This window comes from Chiloscyllium plagiosum, unplaced genomic scaffold (genome assembly GCF_037043375.1).
Source record: "Chiloscyllium plagiosum isolate Xiang-an unplaced genomic scaffold, Cpla_swu_hap1 HiC_scaffold_36, whole genome shotgun sequence".
Taxonomy (NCBI): domain Eukaryota; kingdom Metazoa; phylum Chordata; class Chondrichthyes; order Orectolobiformes; family Hemiscylliidae; genus Chiloscyllium; species Chiloscyllium plagiosum.
Window position 1 is genome coordinate 1990898 of NW_028270174.1, and position 21630 is coordinate 2012527.

The following is a 21630-nucleotide window of genomic DNA, read 5'->3' on the forward strand; positions in this document are numbered from 1 at the left end:
TTTTCAGATCCGTCGACTAAAGTCCCATCCATCCATTATAATCTGGAGTGGAAATAATGAAAATGAGGCTGCACTTGCATCAAATTGGTTCCATATTCCATCAGCAAACATCACCCTGTACTTGAATGACTATGTAAATCTCTATGTTAATAATATTCGAGAAATTGTGCTTGAGGTAAGGATCATTTAAGTCACTAATTTCCAACATGCTCAAATTATTTGGAAATAACAACCAAAATTACTGGAAAAACTCAGCAGGTGTGAAGAAGTGCCACTGGACCCAAAATGTTATTCAGTTTTCTTTCTACAAATGCTACCAGATGTACTGAGTTTTTCCAACAAATCCTATTTTAGTTGCTGATTTGGTTTTTTTTGTTTATTGCTTGGAAAATTGTGCCAATTTTATAAAAAATTAAGGAAAGTTGTGGATCCATTATTACATTGAATTTACAGCATGGACCCAAGCCATTCAGTCTAAGGTCATGCTGCTATTTGCACTTAACTACTGCGTCTCACCATACTGCCACATCATTTTATTCCTTTCTCCCTTATGTGTTTATCAAAATTTCCTGTTAGATACAAGTTAATATATCTGTAAAACACCTTTCTGAAGAGCTGAAAATATAAGGTTTGTTGGTGAACATGTATCATTTGCAATTTAAGAAAGCAGATTGTCTTCTGGATAAGAAGTTTGGAACATCTTAGGTAAAGACATGAGGGGTGAATGTTATTAAATTGCACTGTCGCTGGAGCTTGAACCTTATGTAAATCAGTCCTGATGAGGGGTCATTGACCTGAATGTTAATTCTGCTTCTCTCTACGCAGGTGCTGCCACACTTGCTGAGTATTTTCAGCACTTTATTGTTTTTTTTAAAGATCTTTCAGATAGTGTTTAAATTTTTAATTTTTTTTTAATATAATAATCTCTATTGTGTTCCTTGTTTAATTAAACTCAGTCAAGTGTGTAAGTTATATTTAAACACATTCTAAAGAAGGGTCACTGGACCCAAAACATTGACTCTGCTTTCTGTCTGTTTGTGTTGCCAGACCTGCTGATTTTCTGCAGCAATTTCTGTTCTTGTTATGATTGGCAATATTGAAGTAATGAAATAGAATGTACAAGAAGCCTGAATTTGGAAAATGTTGAGATTTCAGAGAGTTATAGGACTGGAGGAGGTTACAATAATAATATTCTGAGGTGCATGTCTTGAGATGAGACATGGCCTTCTACACATGCAGAGGCTGTTTGTTGAGGTTCTTTGCCTTTCTTATGCATTTTTCTGCTTCCAACTAATTTCCTCGCCAGATGTTCATTTTTTTTTACTAACACTGTTTACTCCTGAACTAGCTGTCAAATATCTCTCTTCACCTCCTATTAATGGCATACTGTTATGCACATATTTACTGTCTCATTCGTCTCTGCATCTGACCAGAAGGGAGCAACGCAAACTATCGGCCAATTAGCCTGATCTCACTCATTGATAAGATTTTGGAGTCCATTGTGAAAGATGAGATTTCTGAATGCTTGGAAGAGCATGGTAAAATGTTGTTGTGGTTCTGTTCGCCGAGCTGGGAATTTGTGTTGCAGACGTTTTGTCTCCTGTCTAGGTGACCTCCTCAGTGCTTGGGAGCCTCCTGTGAAGCGCTTCTGTGATCTTTGCTCCGGCATTTGTAGTGGTTTGAATCTGCCGCTTCTGGTTGTCAGTTCCAGCTGTCCATTGCAGTGGTCGGTATATTGGATCCAGGTCGATGTGCTTATTGATTAAATCTGTGGATGAGTGCCATGCCTCGAGGAATTCCCTGGCTGTTCTCTGTTTGGCTTGTCCTATAATAGTAGTGTTGTCCCAGTCGAATTCAAGTTGCTTGTCATCTGCGTGTGTGGACAAAGGGACTTGAGAGCCCTAGTCCAAGTTTCTGTCAAGGTAAACTTGCAGGTTGAATGGGTAGTTAGGAAGGCGAATACAATGTTGTAATTCATGTCGAGAATATTAGAATATAAAAGCAGGATGTATTTCTGAGGCTCTAGGCTCTATAAGGCTCTGGTCAGACCACATGTAGAATATCGTGAGCAATTTTGGGCACCGTACCTCAGGAAGACTGTATTGGCCCTGGAGTGGGTCCAGAGGAGGTTCACGAGAATGGTCCCAGGAATGAAAGGCTTTACATATGAGGAACATTTGAGGACTCTGGGACTGTACTCGATGGAGTTTAGAAGGATGAGGGGGGTTCTGATTGAAACGTGCAGAATACTGAATGGCCTGGACAGAGTGGACATTGAGAAGATGTTTGCATTGGCAGGAGAGATGAGGACCTGAAGGCACAGCCTTCGAATAAAGGGAAGACCCCTTAGAATGGAGATAAGGAGAAACTTCTTCAGCCAGAGAATGCTGAAACTGTGGAATTCATTGCCATAGAAGGCTGTGGAGGCCAGGTTATTGAGTGTATTTAAAGCAGAGATTGATAAGTTCTTGAGTATCAAGGGGATCAAAGATTACAGGAAGAAAACTGGAAAATGGAGTTGAAAAACCTATCAGCTATGATTGAATGGTGAAGCAGACTCGATGGGCTGAATGGCCTAATTTCTGCTGCTATGTCTTATGGTCTAATGATGTAATTATAACTACAAGAAACTTCTGTTTTTCAAATATTATGCACCCCTACAAGTCAGCAAGGATTGACCAAGGAGCAGTAGCTGAGGTTGAGGACTATTAGATGTTTACTCTCATTAAGAACACTGCCAATTTCAATATAGTCAGCTTGGTTTTTGATGAATTACTGCAAAGTGCAAAAGTTGCAAAGATTGAGAAATCAAAAGTAGGACCTAATTTTGTGCTGTTGCTGAAGAATCCACTAATCAGTGTAATCCCAGCTGCTGTTGTGAATGGGCAGGTTAGATCCCAGAATAAAATCTACTTTAAAAGATTTTTTAGAAATTAATCTAAAGTGGTGGTCTTTCACTGAAAGATAAGCACACCAGTTGCAGATTTGATTTTTAACAATAAAGCAGAAGTTTATTGCGCAAGAGAAACAGAAATTAACAAACTCATCCAAGCTATCTAAATATAACACAATTTGTAGGATTCAAAACACATGGAAAGACAGAATCCCACCCACTCCCCAACACTATCACTTTACAGTTACTCAAGATCCAGAGACATTCTCCTTGCCTATCAGTGCACCAGTCAGATCACAGCTGGAACAATGTGAACAGTTTTAGGACCCTTAACCAAGAAACGATAAACTGACATTGAAGGCAGGTCCAGCGAAAGTTCACTTGACCGATTGAGTGTGGTGCTGGAAAAGCACAGCAGGTCAGGCAGCTACTGAGGAGGAGGAGAGTCAACGTTTCAAGCATAAGCTCTTCATCAGGAATTTATTTCTTGTCCATTAAGCAATCTGAAATCCATGCAAATATATTCTCCAATAGCTTTCATAAGCCTTCTCCCAGATGCAGAGAGATTGTTCTAAGACCAGATGGTGTTATCTCAGAATAAGGGTCAACCCTTTAAGATAGATATTACGAGGAATTTCTTCTCTCAGAAGATTGTGAACTTGTGAAACTCTTTACCGCGGAGGGCTGTTATTGATGTTGGGCAGGCCACGGTACAGTGATCATAGGTTCAAATCATATCCTGGCAGATGGTAAAATTTGAATTCCATAAAAATCTGTGATTAAAACGTTAGTTTGATGGTGAGCATGATACCATTGCCAGTTGTTGTAAAAACGTATTGGGTTCATTAATGCCGTTTCGGGAAGGAAACTGCCATCCTTACCTGGTCTGGTCTACTTGTGACTCCAGACCCACAACAATGTGGTTGGCTCTTAACTGCCCAGTGGGCAATAAATGCTGACCTAGCCAGTGATGCCTATGTCCTGTACACAAATTTTTTAAAATGTACTTGCATTTGGAAAATAATGGATTTATTAGGGATAGTCACCATGGCTTTATACAGGAGAGATCTTGTTTCACAAATTTGATTGAGTATTTTGAGTAAGAGACAAAGATAATTAATGAGGGTAGGGCAGTGTATGTTGTCTATATGGACTTTACTAAAGCATTTGACAAGGTCCCTCCGTGGTAGGCTAATCCAGAAGATTAAGTCACATGGGATTCACAGTGAGTTAGTAAATTGGATGCAAAATTAGCTTTGTCATAGAAGACAGAGGGTAGGCAAGGAGTGGTGTTTTTCTCGCTGGAGGTCTGTGACTAGTGATATAGGCTGAATCGCTTGTTTCCATGCTGTAAATTCAATGTAGTAATGGGACCTCTGTTGTTTGTAATAAATATATGATTTGGAAGAAAATATAGGTGATATGATTGGTAAATTTGCAGACGTCATGAGAGTTGGAGGAGTTGTGGATAGTGAGGAAAGTTGTCAAAGGATAAAGCAGAATATATAACAACTGGAAAATTGGGTGGAGAAATGGCAGATGTAGTATGAGGTGATGCATTTGGGGAGGTCGAAAGTATACTGAAATTGACAGAATCCTTGGAAGCATTGATATGCAGAAAGGTGCAAGTCCATTGCTCCCTGAAAGTGGCAACATAAGTAGATAAGGTGGTAAAGATGGCATCTGCATATTTGCTTTCATTGATCAGGGCATTGAGTATAAAAGTTGGCAAGTCATGTTGTAGCTGTATAAAACTTTTTAGTTTCACCACATTTAGAGTATTGTGGTCGCTACTGTTTAGGAAGGATGTGGATGCTTTGGAAAGGGTGCAAACGATGTTTACCAGGATATTGCCTGGTGGAGTGTATTAGCTGTAAGGAGAGGTTGAACTAGCTTGGATTAATTTCATTGGAGTGTCAGAGGCTGAAGTGTAACCTGATAGAAGTGTATAAAATTATGAGAGGTTTGGAAAGGGTGGACAGAAAGAGAATTTCCCAGGATGGAAATGTCAAATACTAGAGGGCATAGGTTATAAGTGACAGGAGGAAAGTTTAAAGGAGATGTATGAGGTTTTGTTTTAAATGCAGAGGGTGGTAGGTGCTTGGAACATTCTACCAGAGCAGATGGTAAAGCAAATACTTTAGCAACATTTATGAGCCATTTAGATAGACTCATGAAGAGGCAGGGAATAGAGCAATATGGTCCATGTGGAGGCAGATGGGATTAATTTAGAAAGGCATCATGGTGGGCAGAAAGACTTGTTCCTGTTTTGTACTCAGTTCAATGTCCATTTCCCAACTGGAAACCAAAAAATGGAGCTCAATAGAATTAGACCAGCTGAATGCGGAGAGGCCCATTCTGTTGTAAAAATGCTAGTGTAATATTATGTTTCACAGCTGTTGGGTCTGCTTATAAAGAGGTCTCTGAATTCCAGCTAACATTTCTTTCTGTTAGCAGTGAGTTTCACAGGAATGAATTGGATGTGGAAGCACTTTCTTATCCATTCAATGTTGCCTGGTTTAATTTTACATTTCAGAATGAAAGGTCTGTCCCTTTCATTATTATTAATGTAGCATGCCAGTTTCTCTGTGTGCAGGTCAGGGGACTATAGATACGGCCACGATAAGAAGATTATATTAATGCGGTTATCTCTAATATGGGATGGGAGGAGTCTTGTGTGAAGCATAAACAAGATGGGCCAATGGGCTGTTTCTGTTCGATTCATTCAATGTAATTCTGTTTAATAAATGTAAAATAATGCCATACATTTTAGTAAACCTTGATTACTTTAATTGCAATGTTTGCCAAAACTGTGTTCCTCAAAAGAGAAAGCAGCTTACTGTGGCCAATTTTGGAGAGAATATCATGCTTTTAAACCATATCGCAACTTGCTCTGTGCCAAGTGACATTTTGACATAAAAGTCCCTATTGAGGATTGGGAAATAAAACAAGTTGCCTTCAGGGAAGCAGGTTGTTTTTTTATCCAGTTAGCTAAATGAATAGATTTGATAAAGATGAGCTTCACTAAACTGCCTTCCTTGTACTGCAATATCTCCACATTGCAGTGGTGTGTTTCGTAGCGGTTTGCAAGTCTACTTGTGCTGACATTAAGAATACCTTGTGTTGCTTTCCATCCTTGAGAGCTAAGAAATGTTCTAAAAATAGACAGTGATTCTATTCTAGTCATGAGCTTTGAAAAAAAAGCATGATGTAATACTACCCGTGCTTTAGGTGGTCATATCAGATGACTGTATTGATTTATAAATAAAATTCACTTGAAACTGCTTTTTCATAAGAAGTCAGTCCACAAATCCAATGCAGCTGTTATCTTCTTGGGAACCAATTATATTTGGAATCTTTACTTATTGACTCTGCAGTTCCCTTCTATCAGCCAAAACTTCATCCCCATTGCCTGATTGAACTTATTGGAATTCAGTTCTTGTGAACAGATTTCAGGCAATCCTGACTTTATCATTGAATAATACTGATTGTTCATTGCCCACTGAGTATCCTTTTACTATTGTCATTCTGAATACGCAATAGAAATTGGCGTGAAATTTGTTATTTATCTAGTATGTTATAGTATATTAATTAAAAGCACAAGTGGCAAATGAGAACTTACATTCTCTGATCACTGGTTAACTATTGTTTAAGTTAGCATTAAATTTATACAAGAATGCTGTTATAAACATGTGATTGTAAATGTACATTAATATTTATGTCATAAATATTAATGTACATTTTAGTCTAGGTGGGATGCTCTTTGGAGGGTTGGTGTAGACTCAATAGGCCGAACAGCTTCTATCTGCACTATAGGGATTCTATGATCTCCATGTTTCAGCACATCCTGTTTTTATTTCAGTATTATTATAATTAGTACAGATTTAATCAGATCAGCTGCTTTACGGTTACTTGAAAACTGTTTCCAGGAGGACAGGAGTCGTCCTTATATTGCTTCAAGTCCCACTAATGGAGAGGAATCTATTCGGGAGAATTGGGTTGCTAAGAATCCATATGATGTCCATTATGGCGATGTTCATTATTATAATTACATAGCAGACTGCTGGGACTGGACTAATTTTCCCAAGACACGATTTGCATCTGAATACGGATTCCAGTCTTGGCCATCTTTCTCTACTTTAGAAAAGGTCAGTAAGACTTTGTTTCTTTAAGTACCCCCTAAAAATACTGTTTGGTATTGTTAGACAAGTAAACAAATCACCTGAGTGAATAATGTTGATTCCCTTTTGACCAATTAAAATAATTCCATTATATCATGCAGCATATTCCAGTTCTACATGCATTCACCTGATCTGAATTTGAATCTCTCGCTTTGGAGGATCTGTTAGAGACCTTGTTAAGTCGCGGTTGGTTTGACTGTTGAAATTGTTCCTGTGACTGCTGATTTGGAATTTACCAGGAGCACTGGTGTTCTGGTTTCAGTTATTTTAGCCGGTCATTAGATATGTAAAATTAACTTTTGTGGTGACAGGAGTAGTAATTTTTGTTTATTTTTTAGCTTGCACTTTTCCCTGAGCAAGGTATTGGTGTAGCAACATAATAAGAACTTTGTGATGTTAGTGAGCAGCATCTCTGTACTGCCATCAGGCTTCACGTGTTGAACATTTCTTTCTGCCAGTTGACTATGTTACACCATGGGAGGGTCAACTTGTATCTTCAGCACTTGTGATGCAGAGATTTTCTAAAGGAACTCTCTCTATTTAGAAATCCAGCAGAACATTTCTGTCCTTGGTACCATGAAAATGTAAAGGTTGCATAGAACCATATAGCCCTGAAGAAAACTGTTTGACTTGTATCTGTGCATGCTCTTTGAAAGGTCTACCAAATTTATTTCATACTCCCACAAATCTGTTTATTCCTTTTGAAAGTTATATCTGTTTCCATCACCTGTTGAAGCAGCATATTCCATTTAAGCATGAACTGTACTTGGACTGAATGAAATCTGAACTGAGCAACAGGTGAAATAAATTTAAGTAAATTTGCAATGTACTGCCTCAATGCAATGTTGCATTTGCTAAGATATTGGCCTTTTGTTATTGAACAGTGAAGGCTGAAAGTTGTTGACTGTGAGAAACATCAATCCTGATCTGAATTAATGTGTGTGCATATTCAAGCTTACACTTAATTTGTATTATTTTGTGTTTGTAAGTAGTAAAGTTTGGGTATTTTTTAGTTAGTGATTCTAACAAACCTTGTTTGTAGTACTGCTAAAGTCAGTTCTGCTAAAGTCAGTTCTACCAAAGTCCTGATTACAATCAGCTAAAGCAGCACAGATTGAGGACTTGACTTAAGAATTTTCCAATAGCTTTGGTTCATTGAAGGGGATTAAACATCAGACCAATAAGTGACACCAGAGTAATAATTTAACCCTCTAAGGAACAGTGAACCAAAAATCAGCTGTTTCTGATCCATGAGATGTGTGTTAAGCTACATTGTTGGAATACATCTCAACAGCTTCACACGTTTCTATTTTATTTGATGAAAGAAAACATGGCTTTGCCTATGTAATATTTGTCGAGCCTACGCTATATCCTCACTTATTGTGGAAAGCCAAGTAGTCATGCGACTAATATAAATATTTTAGACAGTGTTGAGGAAAATGAAATAGCTCTAATTCTGTTTGTTTTTAATTAACAAGGTTTCTTCTCCTGAAGACTGGTATTACAATAGCTCTTTCACCAATCATCGACAACATCAGGTTGCAGGCAACAAGAACTTGCTGTATCAAACTCAGATTCACTTTAACCTTTCTCACGCAGAGAAGACACCCCTGCAAAGATTTAAAGATACGCTTTACCTTACTCAGGTAGTGACCAAATCAGTTGTACTGTACCAGAACAATTTAATGTTTATAACTAATGATACTGAAATAGAAACATATTTATTTTCTCAATTGCAGGTGAATTATTGGTTATGTACATACAAATGTCTTAAATAGCTTAATTGGACATATATAAATAGCTGGAATGCTGGTGTTTAACAATGCCAGTTAGCAACCCTCTCAGTTCCTGGATCGGTGTGTTATACCTTCTCTCAGCTAAGCTCGGTCAACACTGGGCTAATACAGGTGTTTTATGTAACTCCCTATTAATAAAGTGGAATTGTACAAGGTTTTATTGAGCCTTAATAGCCAGGTTATTGCATTCCTACTATGAAAAAGCAGGGTTTCAGAGGAGGAGGAATTGGGGATGTAAATTGTGGATAAAGAAATGTTAACAAAAATCTAGTTGAATTTTTAATGGGAAAGTACAGACTTTTTGTGGCTATGAAGAAAGTAGGACCAGTTCAGAGATACTTTAAAATTTCCACTTTTTGTTTTGAACCTTTTGTTTTAAATACCTAAATTCGAGGACAGTGGAGCACTTATAGACAGTGCATAGATTTAGATAATTTCAGGATAGCGTCAAAGTCTTCCTTTTATTTGATTTGGTAACATTGATGATGTGCATCCATCATTAGCGTGTGCTCCTTTATGTTCTGTATATAACAAACAGGTAATGCAAGCAGAATGTATAAAAGCACAAACTGAATTCTACCGTCGAAGTCAAAGTGAGATCGTTGATGGTCAAGGATTGACGATGGGTGCATTATACTGGCAGCTAAATGACATCTGGCAGGCTCCTTCCTGGGCTTCCATCGGTAAGCATTTACCTAACAAAAAATACCTTTTTACTTTTTCCCCTCAATTTCCAGCAAAAAACCTTTCTTCTACAAACAAATAATCTCTGACATTAAAAGATCTGTTGAATGCTTTAATGTCTGCACAAAGTTATGGATGATCTAAAAACTTTCTCTTTTAAAGAGTTATTACTGGAATATGTTCACTGATACTCTTTTGGTGAGCAAGACTGATGTTTATATAATGCCTTTCACAATATCAGAATGTTACAAAATTGTGTACAGCTAATTAAGTATTTTTTAAAAGTGTAGTCACTGCTGTAATGTATTAAACACAGCAGCTGTAATGACTGGAAAAGCTATCAGAAAACGGTGCCTCCAACGATGCAGTATTTCTGCAATATTGAATTGAAGTGTCAACATAGGTTTTGTCTTTAAAGCTTTGGAGACTTGACTGCACAATTCAGCGTCAAGAATGTTTGTGGTGAGCCCTACTGAGGCCTTTCCATTGAGCATTCATACCTGAAAATCACAGTTTGATTTGTATTTTATATATGCTGATTTGATTTCCTGTTAACACATACTCAATGTTTGAAGCTACCATCTGAATATAGATTAATAAAAAAGGAAGCAATGTTATGTTACACAATTACGTTCATGCAAAATGGCTTTGGATCAATGCTAACACCTTCAACATATTGTCTAGCTATCACCATTGTTAACAGCTAACCCTAGAATGCAACTTTAAAAAAAGGGGTTTTGTGATTTACACATGAAAGAAGTGAAACTATCACTGTATTCTAACAGATGAAAGGCTTAACAGACAATCAATTTTTCAATGTATAATTTCAGTTACATCACACTGCAATTTTTGCTATAAATTCTGTGTTACGATCGAGCCCTCCACAATCACGTGATGAAGGAACGTCGCTCCGAAAGCTAGTGTGCTTCCAATTAAACCTGTTGGACTATAACCTGGTGTTGTGTGATTTTTAACTTTGTATACCCCAGTCCAACACCAGCATCTCCAAATCATAGTATTTATTGCCCATCTCTAATTGTCCTTGAGGGATTTCTAGGCCTTTCCAGAGGGCATTTAGAGCCATCCACATTGTTTGGAATTGCACGTAGTCCATAATAAGTTTTCCTTCCCTCAAGGATATTTATGAACCAGATGGATTTTATATAACAATTGAAAATTGTAAACTTCATTATAACAGAATCTAGCTTTCAATTCCAGATTTATGATTCAAATTTCAGTAGCTGCTACAGTGGGATTTTAAATACATGTCCCCAGAGAATTAACATGTGCCTCTCTATTACAAATCCAGCAACATTACTGCTATGGCACCACCTCCCCTCAAATACCCAGATCAATTATTGCAAATAGGGTGACTGAACACTTGGAACATTTTCCACTTTTAAAGACTGTTAGCTAAAATTGAAATTCATGGAATACTGTTGATAAGTTCAGGAAATTATCTGAGTGACGGGACAAAACAAAGACTGGTATTGTAATTGGCAGGAAATGACTCGAGGTATCCTGTAAGGATCTGTGTTGAGACCTCTACAGTACACTGTATTTGTTAATGGCTGAAATATTTGCATTTAAAAAACTGCATACAAAAATTACTGATGACACACAGGCAGCATTGTAAGTATTGTAGACAGAAGCATAAAATAAAAAGGAGATATTGAGAAAGTAAAGAATCGTGGAATTAAGAGTTTTGCAGAATTATTGGGGTGTAGAAAGAGGCTATTTAGTTCATCGTTCCTGCACAAGTGGGTAGAAAAAACAAACCTGGGATAATCCACTGTGGACCTCAAAAAGGAGAGACCAGGAGACTTCCTAAATGCAGGAATACTAGCAACAATGGAAGTCCAAACACTATTTGAGAGGAGGTATTCGGTACTTTGATCATTAAAATGTCATAAACAGCTACAGAAAATAATCAAGATTAATCTGAGCCTGTTTTGAAGGGTCACTGGACTCGACACATTAACAGTTTCTCTCTTAACAGACATTACTCGACCTGTTGAGTTCTTCCAGCAATTCCTGTTTGCATCAGATCTCTAGCCTCCACAGTTCTTTGTTTTCTTATGCATTTCCAAACAGTTGGCAAGAGGGAGCTTTGTGGTAAAACAGCACACTTTGTAGGTTGGGGAGGTTTGATACACAAATTGCCTTGCGGATTTTCCTAACTTTATCCTTGGTTTCAGTGATGTGTGGTGAGAAGCTGCTTTAAAATTATGCTACGACACAGAGTAAACTCTTCTGCTTAATTTAAACTAGCAACACTAAAAAGATTTATCCCATGCAGCAATCTGTGAAAATTCAAAAGGCCAAGAACTATTTAAAGTAAAACTTAACAACTTTATCTCTTAATGTATAACAGAGAGTGATAAACTAACAACTATTTACAACTCCTTCCTCTAATCTATCTTTTACCTTCCCCTTCTACAATACTAGTCAGATAAAACCCTCGATTTACAAAACAAAACTTCTTATCTCAAAACTTTTCTTCTTGGGGATTCTGCTTCATGGGTTTTTGATCAATAAAGGTACCTGTAAGAGAGCTATTTTCGGGCAGTCTCTACATGCTGGCTTGACAGTTCTCCTCCCAACTGTTAAATTTTCTCTGGTCTTAAACCCCCGAAGCATTGGATTATGTCATTGGCTTTTAAGATGGTAAATATACTGAATTCAAACTTGATTTGAATTTGGTATTTCCTTTTGGGTAAAATTTAAACTGATTGGCCTAATTCGAACCTGTTTTTGTCTCCAAGCAACCAGCTGCACTAACTGCTGGATCAAAAGGTTACATTTATCTTTTTTTCAGAACACTTAATGATGGTAGTTCAGTTGCTTTTAACTCTCGTAAGGGTACAGTACACCCACATTGTCATAACAATTATTTATGGTTTAGACTTTAACCTTTGTTTGAAGAGTATTATTGAGTATCGAAAACACTTTTCTGTTTGTGAGAGCTTTCTATGTGCATGTTGTCTAGAGTGTTACCTGATTTCCAACATGCCTCCACTTCAGAATGGATTTTGTTATGAAGCACTTTGGGTGTTCTGAAGGATGCTGTAGAAATTCATGTCTTTTTTTATTTTATGAACCACCTCAAGTGCTTTTGCTTTCCAAAGATTTGTTTTTGATTTTGTCACATTATTCCAGAGAAGATGCACTGCACTGCTCATAATTGTACTTAGCAGATTGACAGTTGTTTAAGTACTTGGGAGGTCTATTCTTCTATTCTATGATAAGTTTTGTAAATTAATATTCTGGCTAGAAAAGAGAGAGCACTGCTTTATTTGCTTACTACCCCAGCAGTCTCAGTAGTGTTTATTTTCCAGTTACTGGAAGTGTAGAACATATTGTAGGTCATCATTGCTCTTGTTAAGTAGAATTCTCCAATCTTACAATTGGTGGAGGAATGATTGCCACAAAATGAGACAACCTGTGAGATGAAATATCTGTATGGGCTTCAAGCCAGGAAATATCTACTGGCATTTGAGGTTTGGTCGTTCCAAATTAAAAGATATGTGGAGTGAGTGAAGAAATTGGAGCTAGGACAGAATCATTCATGATTGCATTAAACATTGGAGCAGGCTGGAGAGGTCACCTAGGTTACTCCCTGCTCCCTTTTATGTTCTTATTATTTTTGATAGGTTCTATGTTTGGGTTCCTCATGAAAGATGCTAGTACACACACATGTAATATAAATGTATAACAGAAAATATCCATCCAAAAATTACCTCTTTGGCTGATGTGATAACCTTATAAATTTTCGTTGTGGTTCTGTTCACCGATCTGGGAATTTGTGTTGCAGACGTTTCGTCCCCTGTCTAGGTGACCTCCTCAGTGCTTGGGAGCCTCCTGTGAAGCGCTTCTGTGATGTTTCCTCCGGCATTTATAGTGATTTGTATCTGCCGCTTCCGGTTGTCAATTCCAGCTGTCCGCTGCAGTGGCCGGTATATTGGGTCCAGGTCGATGTGCTTATTGATTAAATCTGTGGATGAGTGCCATGCCTTGAGAAATTCCCTGGCTGTTCTCTGTTTGGCTTGTCCTATAATAGTAGTGTTGTCCCAGTCGAACTCATGTTGCTTGTCATCTGCGTGTGTTGCTACTAAGGATAGCTGGTCATGTCGTTTCGTGGCTAGTTGGTGCTCATGGATATGGATCGTTAACTGTCTTCCTGTTTGTCCTATGTAGTGTTTTGTGCAGTCCTTGCATGGGATTTTGTATACTACATTGGTTTTGCACATGCTGGGTATCGGGTTCTTCGTCCTGGTGAGCTGTTGTCTGAGAGTGGCTGTTGGTTTGTGTGCTGTTATGAGTCCTAGCGGTCGCAGTAGTCTGGCTGTCAGTTCAGAAATATTTTTGATGTATGGTAGTGTGGCTAGTCCTTTGGGTTGTGGCATGTCCTCATTCCGTTGTCTTTCCCTTAGTATTCCCTGAACACCAACTAGCCATGAAACGACATGACCAGCTATCCTTAGTAGCCGCACACTCAGGTGACAAGCAACATGATTTCGACTGGGACAACACTATTATTATAGGACAAGCCAAACAGAGAACAGCCAGGGAATTTCTCGAGGCATGGTACTCATCCACAGATTTAATCAATAAGCACATCGACCTGGACCCAATATACTGGCCACTGCAGCGGACAGCTGGAACTGACAACTGGAAGCGGCAGATACAAATCACTATAAATGCCGGAGGAAACATCACAGAAGCGCTTCACAGGAGGCTAGAAAAGCTAAAAGGTCTTAAAATTGATAAATCTCCTGGCCCCGATGGGCTACATCCTAGAGTTCTGAGGGAGGTGGCTGAGGAAATAGCGGAGGCGTTGGTTGAGATCTTTCAAAAGTCACTGGAGTCAGGGAAAGTCCCGGGTGATTGGAAGATCGCTGTTGTAACCCCCTTGTTCAAGAAAGGATCAAGGCAAAAGATGGAAAATTATACGCCAATTAGCCTAACCTTGGTTTGTTGGTAAAATTCTAGAATCCATCATTAAGGATGAGGTTTCTAAATTCTTGGAAGAGCAGGGTCAGATTAGAACAAGTCAACATGGATTTAGTAAGGCGAGGTCGTGCCTGACAAACCTGTTGGAGTTCTTTGAAGAGGTGACAAGTAGGTTAGACCAGGGAAACCCAGTGGATGTTATCTACCTAGACTTCCAAAAGGCCTTTGATAAGGTGCCACACGGAAGGCTGCTGAGCAAGGTGCGGGCCCATGGTGTTCGAGGTGAGCTACTGGTATGGATTGAGGATTGGCTGTCTGACAGAAGGCAGAGAGTTGGGATAAAAGGTTCTTTTTCGGAATGGCAGCCGGTGACAAGCGGTGTCCCGCAGGGTTCAGTGTTGGGGCCGCAGCTGTTCACATTATATACTAATGATCTGGATGAAAGGACTGGGGGCATTCTAGCGAAGTTTGCCGATGATACAAAGTTAGGTGGACAGGCAGGTAGTACTGAGGAAGTGGGGAGGCTGCAGAAGGATCTAGACAGTTTGGAAGAATGGTCCAGGAAATGGCTGATGGAATTCAATGTGAGCAAATGCGAGGTCTTGCACTTTGGAAAAAAGAATAGAAACATGGACTACTTTCTAAACGGTGAGAAAATTCATAAAGCCAAAGTACAGAGGGATCTGGGAGTGCTAGTTGAGGATTCTCTAAAGGTAAACATGCAGGTTGAGTCCGTGATTAAGAAAGCGAATGCAATGTTGTCAATTATCTCAAGAGGGTTGGAATATAAAATCACTGTTGTGCTACTGAGACTTTATAAAGCTCTGGTTAGACCCCATTTGGAGTACTTGTCCAGTTTTGGTCCCCACACCTCAGGAAGGACATACTGGCACTGGAGCGTGTCCAGCGGAGATTCACACAGATGATCCCTGGAATGGTAGGTCTAACGTATGAGGAACGACTGAGGATCCTGGGATTGTATTCATTGGAGTTTAGAAGATTAAGGGGAGATCTAATAGAAATTTACAAGATAATACATGGCTTGGAGAGGGTGGACACTAGGAAATTGTTTCCGTTAGGCGAGGAGACAAGGACCCGTGGACACAGCCTTAGAATTAGAGGGGGTAAATTCAGAACAGAAATGCGGAGACATTTCTTCAACCAGAGAGTGGTGGGCCTATGGAATTCATTGCCACAGAGTGCAGTGGAGGCTGGGACGCTAAATGTCTTCAAGGCAGAAATTGATAAATTCTTGATGTCACAAGGAATTAAGGACTACGGGGAGAATGCAGGTAAGTGGAGTTGAAATGCCCATCAGCCATGATTGAATGGCGGAGTGGACTCGATGGGCCGAATGGCCTTACTTTCGCTCCTATGTCTTATGGTCTTATGGCTCCCAAGCACTGAGGAGGTCACCTAGACAGGGGACGAAACGTCTGCAACACAAATTCCCAGCTTGGCGAACAGAACCACAACAACGAGCACCCAAGCTACAAATCTTCTCCCAAAGTTTGAACTTCTAAATTTTCATTTTCCAATTCATATCACATTTGGTGAATTATCTTTTTTCAAGTGAAAATTAAAATGTAAAGTTTAAGCCTCAAAAGAGTTGATCTTTGATAAAAATGCAATAAGTCCCAAATACCTTCTAAGGCCAGAGTAATGCTGAGGTATTAGATATTAGGGACGCACTGCATTGTCTGTGATGCTGTCATTCAGGTAAGATATCGACTGAGACTCCACCTGCTTTCCCTAGTGGATATAAAAAAATCCCTTGGCACTATTCTGAAGAAGCAAAGGGGAATTCTCCACAATGTTATGACAAATATTTATTCCTGAAGTAATTCATGTTAAAAATACACAGATTAACTGGTTGTAATCAAATTGCTGCTTGTTGGAGCTTCTGTGTGCAAATTGGCTATGTTGCCTAATGTGCGACAGTGTCTAAAATAACCCATTGCCTATAAAGTGATTTAGAATTTTTGAGGTCCTGTTGTGATGCAGTAGTGTCCTATCCCTGGACTGGATGGCCCTGGTTCAAATCCCATCTGCTCCAGAATTGTGTAATAACATCACTGAATAGGTTGATTAGAAAAATAGGGGCATTGACATTAGGAAAGGTGCTATATAAATGTATCTTTCTTGTTTTCTTTGTTGCACCGTTGGTCTGTCATGGGAAGACAATTCCAATGAGCTTATCTCTTCCCTCTGTAAGATTGTACTCTGCATTTTAGTTTTAATTTGTTAGTCTATTTAGGCTTGCTAATTCTGGATTTATGTTGCTTTCTCCTCATTAAGGATTTAAAAGTGTAATACCTATCTTCATGGTTAGAATTTCAAAGCAAGCCAAAGCAAACGTAGATGTATTTTTAGTTACAGTTTTGTATCGGCTGAAAATATCTCATTCTTTCTCCTTCTCCTAGAATATGGAGGTAAATGGAAGATGCTTCATTATTTTGCACGGAATTTCTTTGCTCCTGTTTTGCCAGTTGCTTTTGAAGAGCATGGAACACTGTTCATCTATGGTGTTTCTGATTTACCTGCAGACCTTAAAGTCATGCTTCAGGTATGCATTAATTAAGGTGATTGTACAACCAAGAGATTGTAACTACGAGGAAAGACTGAAGGCTTGGTGCTGTCTTCTGTAGAAAAGAGAAGACCAAAGGCTGACTTGATAGAGGTCTTCAAGTTTCTGAAATTGTTGAGTAGGGTAACAGAGAAAAGATATTTCTATTTGTGGGGAGACCAAATTATACATTTAAGATAATCAAAAAATAAATCCTATCAGAATTCAAGAAGAAACCTCTTTAACCAGAAACTGGTGAGATTGTGAAACTTGCTAATGTCGGGAATGTTTGAAACAAATAGAATGGATGCATTAAAAGCACATTGGGTGGTTGTTCGAGAGAGGCCAGGAGGTGGATTTTTCTCAAACGTGAGCATTGACGTGGACCCGTTGGGGTGATTAGCCTGTTCGGTGCTGTAAATACTGTAAATCCCTGATGATTGATTCCTGCAGCCTTTTACGTGGGAAGAGTTGTATTTTAAACCCATTGGTTAAATGTGAATTAAGTGTCACGTGTGACTGGAACCTGCTTTAGCTAATTGTTTCAACTGCAGGAAAAGCTTGCTCATGAACTTGAGATGGTTGATGATTGTAATTTGTGTGAATTCTGTAAACTGCAATAGAGATTTTGAAAGATTCACAACGTTCTGTCTATAACCACTTGAATGCTATAAAGTCACGATCAGATTAATTTAAATCTCAGAATATGAAGAACCTCTTGAGGAACATTCTCAGAACATGAATTCTTTGAACTGAATAGCCTGTTTCGCTGCTGTATATTCTATACAGACAATATTTAACAATTCAAATGTAAACCCAACACACATTTGGAACTCTACTTGATTTACAGGCTGGGCATTATGAAAAGTGCTTGTGTTCATGTAACTATTGTTATTGTTTATTCAATCTCTCCAGCAAACCCAGTTAATCTTTTTAACAACAGCACCACTCACTGTGTATTGGAAGACTCTGTGTTTCTTTTGGAAGATGAGGTGTTACAGAGTTTAATCTTAAACCGATGCTATGGTATAAGCGGGAACTCATTGTATGAACTTTAGGTTTAATTTTATTCAATTCTTAATATTTTTACTCTGTGTAGGTTAAGGTTTACCAGTGGAATTTGATGGAGCCAGTGTGTGTTTATGCCACTGAGTCATTTATTCTTAAGGCGAGGACTTCAGCCCCTGTTTACAAGGAAATCACTGATAACCTGCTGAGGCGATGTGACTGCAGCAGATATAACTGCGTAGTAACATTTTACCTAGAAGAAAATGGAACACAGCTCGGACCTTCAAACTATTACTTATTATCTTCATTAAAAAATGCCCAGATGCTCAGAAAGCCACAAGTTAATGTAAGTAATAATATTATGCCTTCTTAAGCACCCCTATAAACTATCTAAAAAAATTACAAACCAAAAGAACTGTGGATGCTGTAAACAGAAACAAAAACAGAAATTGCTTGAAAACCTCAGCAAATGATCCATCCTCAGAACGTTTCTGACGAAGGGTCATTCGACCCCAAAACATTAACTCTGATTTTTCAAGAAAGACCTGCTGAGTTTTTCAAGCAATTTCTGTTTTTGTTGTGTGCGTAAATAAAATAATTACAGTTATGATTTGAATTGATTAAACCCTGAGCTGCATTGCTCAATATCTCCGATATCTCAAAATCATGGCCACGTTAGCTATGTTTAACAAAGTTTGTGCGAAGATTTGTAGCTCGGGTGCTCGTTGTGGTTCTGTTCGCCGAGCTGGAAGTTTTTGTTGCAAACGTTTCGTCCCCTGGCTAGGCGACATCATCAGTGCTTGGGAGCCTCCTGGGAAGCGCTTCTTTGATGTTTCCTCCGGTGTTTATAGTGGTCTGTCCCTGCCGCTTCCGGTTGTCAGTTTCAGCTGTCCGCTGTAGTGGTTGGTATATTGGGTCCAGGTCGATGTGTTTGTTGATGGAGTTTGTGGATGAATGCCATGCCTCTAGGAATTCCCTGGCTGTTCTCTGTCTGGCTTGCCCTATGATAGTAGTGTTGTCCCAGTCGAATTCATGTTGCTTGTTGTCTGCGTGTGTGGCTACTAAGGATAGCTGGTCGTGTCGTTTCGTGGCTAGTTGATGTTCATGTATGCGGATTGTTAGCTGTCTTCCTGTTTGTCCTATATAGTGTTTTGTGCAGTCCTTGCATGGTATTTTGTACACTACATTAGTTTTGCTCATGTTGGGTATCGGGTCCTTTGTTCTGGTGAGTTGTTGTCTGAGCGTGGCTGTTGGTTTGTGTGCCGTTATGAGTCCTAGGGGTCGCAGTAGTCTGGCTGTCAGTTTTGAGATGCTCCTGATGTATGGTAGTGTGGCTAGTCCTTTTGGTTGTGGTATGTCCTCATTCCGTGGTCTTTCTCTTAGGCATCTGTTGATGAAGTTGCGCGGGTATCCGTTTTTGGCGAATACCTTGTATAGGTGTTCCTCTTCTTCTTTTTGCAGTTCTGGTGTACTGCAGTGTGTTGTGGCCCTTTTGAATAGTGTCCTGATGCAGCTTCGTTTGTGTGTGTTGGGGTGGTTACTTTCATAGTTTAGGACTTGGTCTGTGTGTGTGGCTTTCCTGTGTACTCTTGTAGTGAATTCTCCGTTCGGTGTTCTCTGTACCATCACGTCTAGGAATGGGAGTTGGCTATCCTTTTCTTCTTCTCTCATGAATCGGATTCCTGTGAGTGTGGCATTGATGATCCGGTGTGTTTTTTCTATTTCCGTGTTTTTAATGATTACAAACGTGTCATCGACATATCTGACCCAGATTCTTGGGCATCATCAGAAATATGCACAGAGACAAAGAAGAAACCATGATATCATTCGACGTGACGGCACTGTTCACTTCGATTGACAAAACCCTAGCCAGAGAAACAACAGCCAACCTACTGGACATACAGAACAGAAAACAGGACGCTGAACCTATCAACAAAGACGGCATATTTAAACTACTGGACTTGTGCCTCACAACACACTTCACATTCAACAACCAGATATATGAACAAATCAACGGAACACCCATGGGATCACCAATCTCGGGACTCATAGCAGAGGCAGTTATGCAAAGGTTAAGACAAACAGGAGAAAGTGAGGTCTGCAGATGCTGGAGATCAAAGTTGAAACTTTATTGCTGGAACAGCACAGCAGGTCAGGCAGCATCCAGGGAACAGGAGATTCGACGTTTCGGGCACAGGCCCTTCTTCAGGAATGAGCAGAGAGTGTTCAGCAGGAGAAGATAAAAGGTAGGGAGGAGGGACTTGGAGGAGGGGAGTTGGAAATGTGATAGGTGGAAAGAGGTCAAGGTGAGGGTGATAGGTCGGAGTAGGATGGAGGCGGAGAGGTCAAGAAGAAGACTGCAGGTCAGGAAGGCGGTGCCGGGCTGGAGGGATCCGGCTGAGACAAGGTGGGGGGAGGGGGGATGAAGAAACTGGTGAAGTTCAAGTTTGGACTTCACCAGTTTCTTCATCCCCCCCTCCCCCCACCTTGTCTCAGCCGGATCCCTCCAGCCCGGCACCGCCTTCCTGACCTGAAGTCTTCTTCTTGACCTCTCCGCCTCCATCCTACTCTGACCTATCACCCTCACCTTGACCTCTTTCCACCTATCACATTTCCAACTCCCCTCCTCCAAGTCCCTCCTCCCTACCTTTTATCTTCTCCTGCTGAACACTCTCTGCTCATTCCTGAAGAAGGGCCTGTGCCCGAAACGTCGAATCTCCTGTTCCCTGGATGCTGCCTGACCTGCTGTGCTGTTCCAGCAATAAAGTTTCAACTTAGAACAAACAGTCCTACCACAAATTCAACCCAAACTCTGGGTCAGATATGTCGATGACACATTTGTAATAATTAAAAACACGGAAATAGAAAAAACACACCGGATCATCAATGCCACACTCACAGGAATCCGATTCATGAGAGAAGAAGAAAAGGATAGCCAACTCCCATTCCTAGATGTGATGGTACAGAGAACACCGAACGGAGAACTCACCACAAAGGTATACAGGAAAGCCACACACACAGACCAAGTCCTAAACTATGAAAGTAACCACCCCAACACACACAAACGAAGCTGCATCAGGACACTATTCAAAAGGGCCACAACACACTGCAGTACACCAGAACTGCAAAAAGAAGAAGAGGAACACCTATACAAGGTATTCGCCAAAAACGGATACCCGCGCAACTTCATCAACAGATGCCTAAGAGAAAGACCACGGAATGAGGACATACCACAACCAAAAGGACTAGCCACACTACCGTACATCAGGAGCATCTCAGAACTGACAGCCAGACTACTGCGACCCCTAGGACTCATAACGGCACACAAACCAACAGCCACGCTCAGACAACAACTCACCAGAACAAAGGACCCGATACCCAACATGAGCAAAACTAATGTAGTGTACAAAATACCATGCAAGGACTGCACAAAACACTATGTAGGACAAACAGGAAGACAGCTAACAATCCGCATACATGAACATCAACTAGCCACGAAACGACACGACCAGCTATCCTTAGTAGCCACACACGCAGACAACAAGCAAC

General features: G+C 39.8%; 1 protein-coding gene across 4 annotated transcripts in view; it reads left to right on the forward strand.

Moving 5' to 3' along the window:
• Window positions 1–21630, forward strand: part of manba (mannosidase, beta A, lysosomal) — a 107315-nt gene that overhangs the window by 76464 nt on the left and 9221 nt on the right. For all 4 annotated transcript variants that reach the window (XM_043674525.2, XM_087979858.1, XM_087979859.1 and 1 more), the window contains exons 11-16: window positions 8–175; window positions 6823–7041; window positions 8553–8720; window positions 9409–9553; window positions 16931–17073; window positions 18173–18427. In XM_043674525.2, coding sequence (XP_043530460.2) covers window positions 8–175; window positions 6823–7041; window positions 8553–8720; window positions 9409–9553; window positions 16931–17073; window positions 18173–18427 — 1098 coding nt within the window. The remainder of the gene's footprint in view (window positions 1–7; window positions 176–6822; window positions 7042–8552; window positions 8721–9408; window positions 9554–16930; window positions 17074–18172; window positions 18428–21630) is intronic.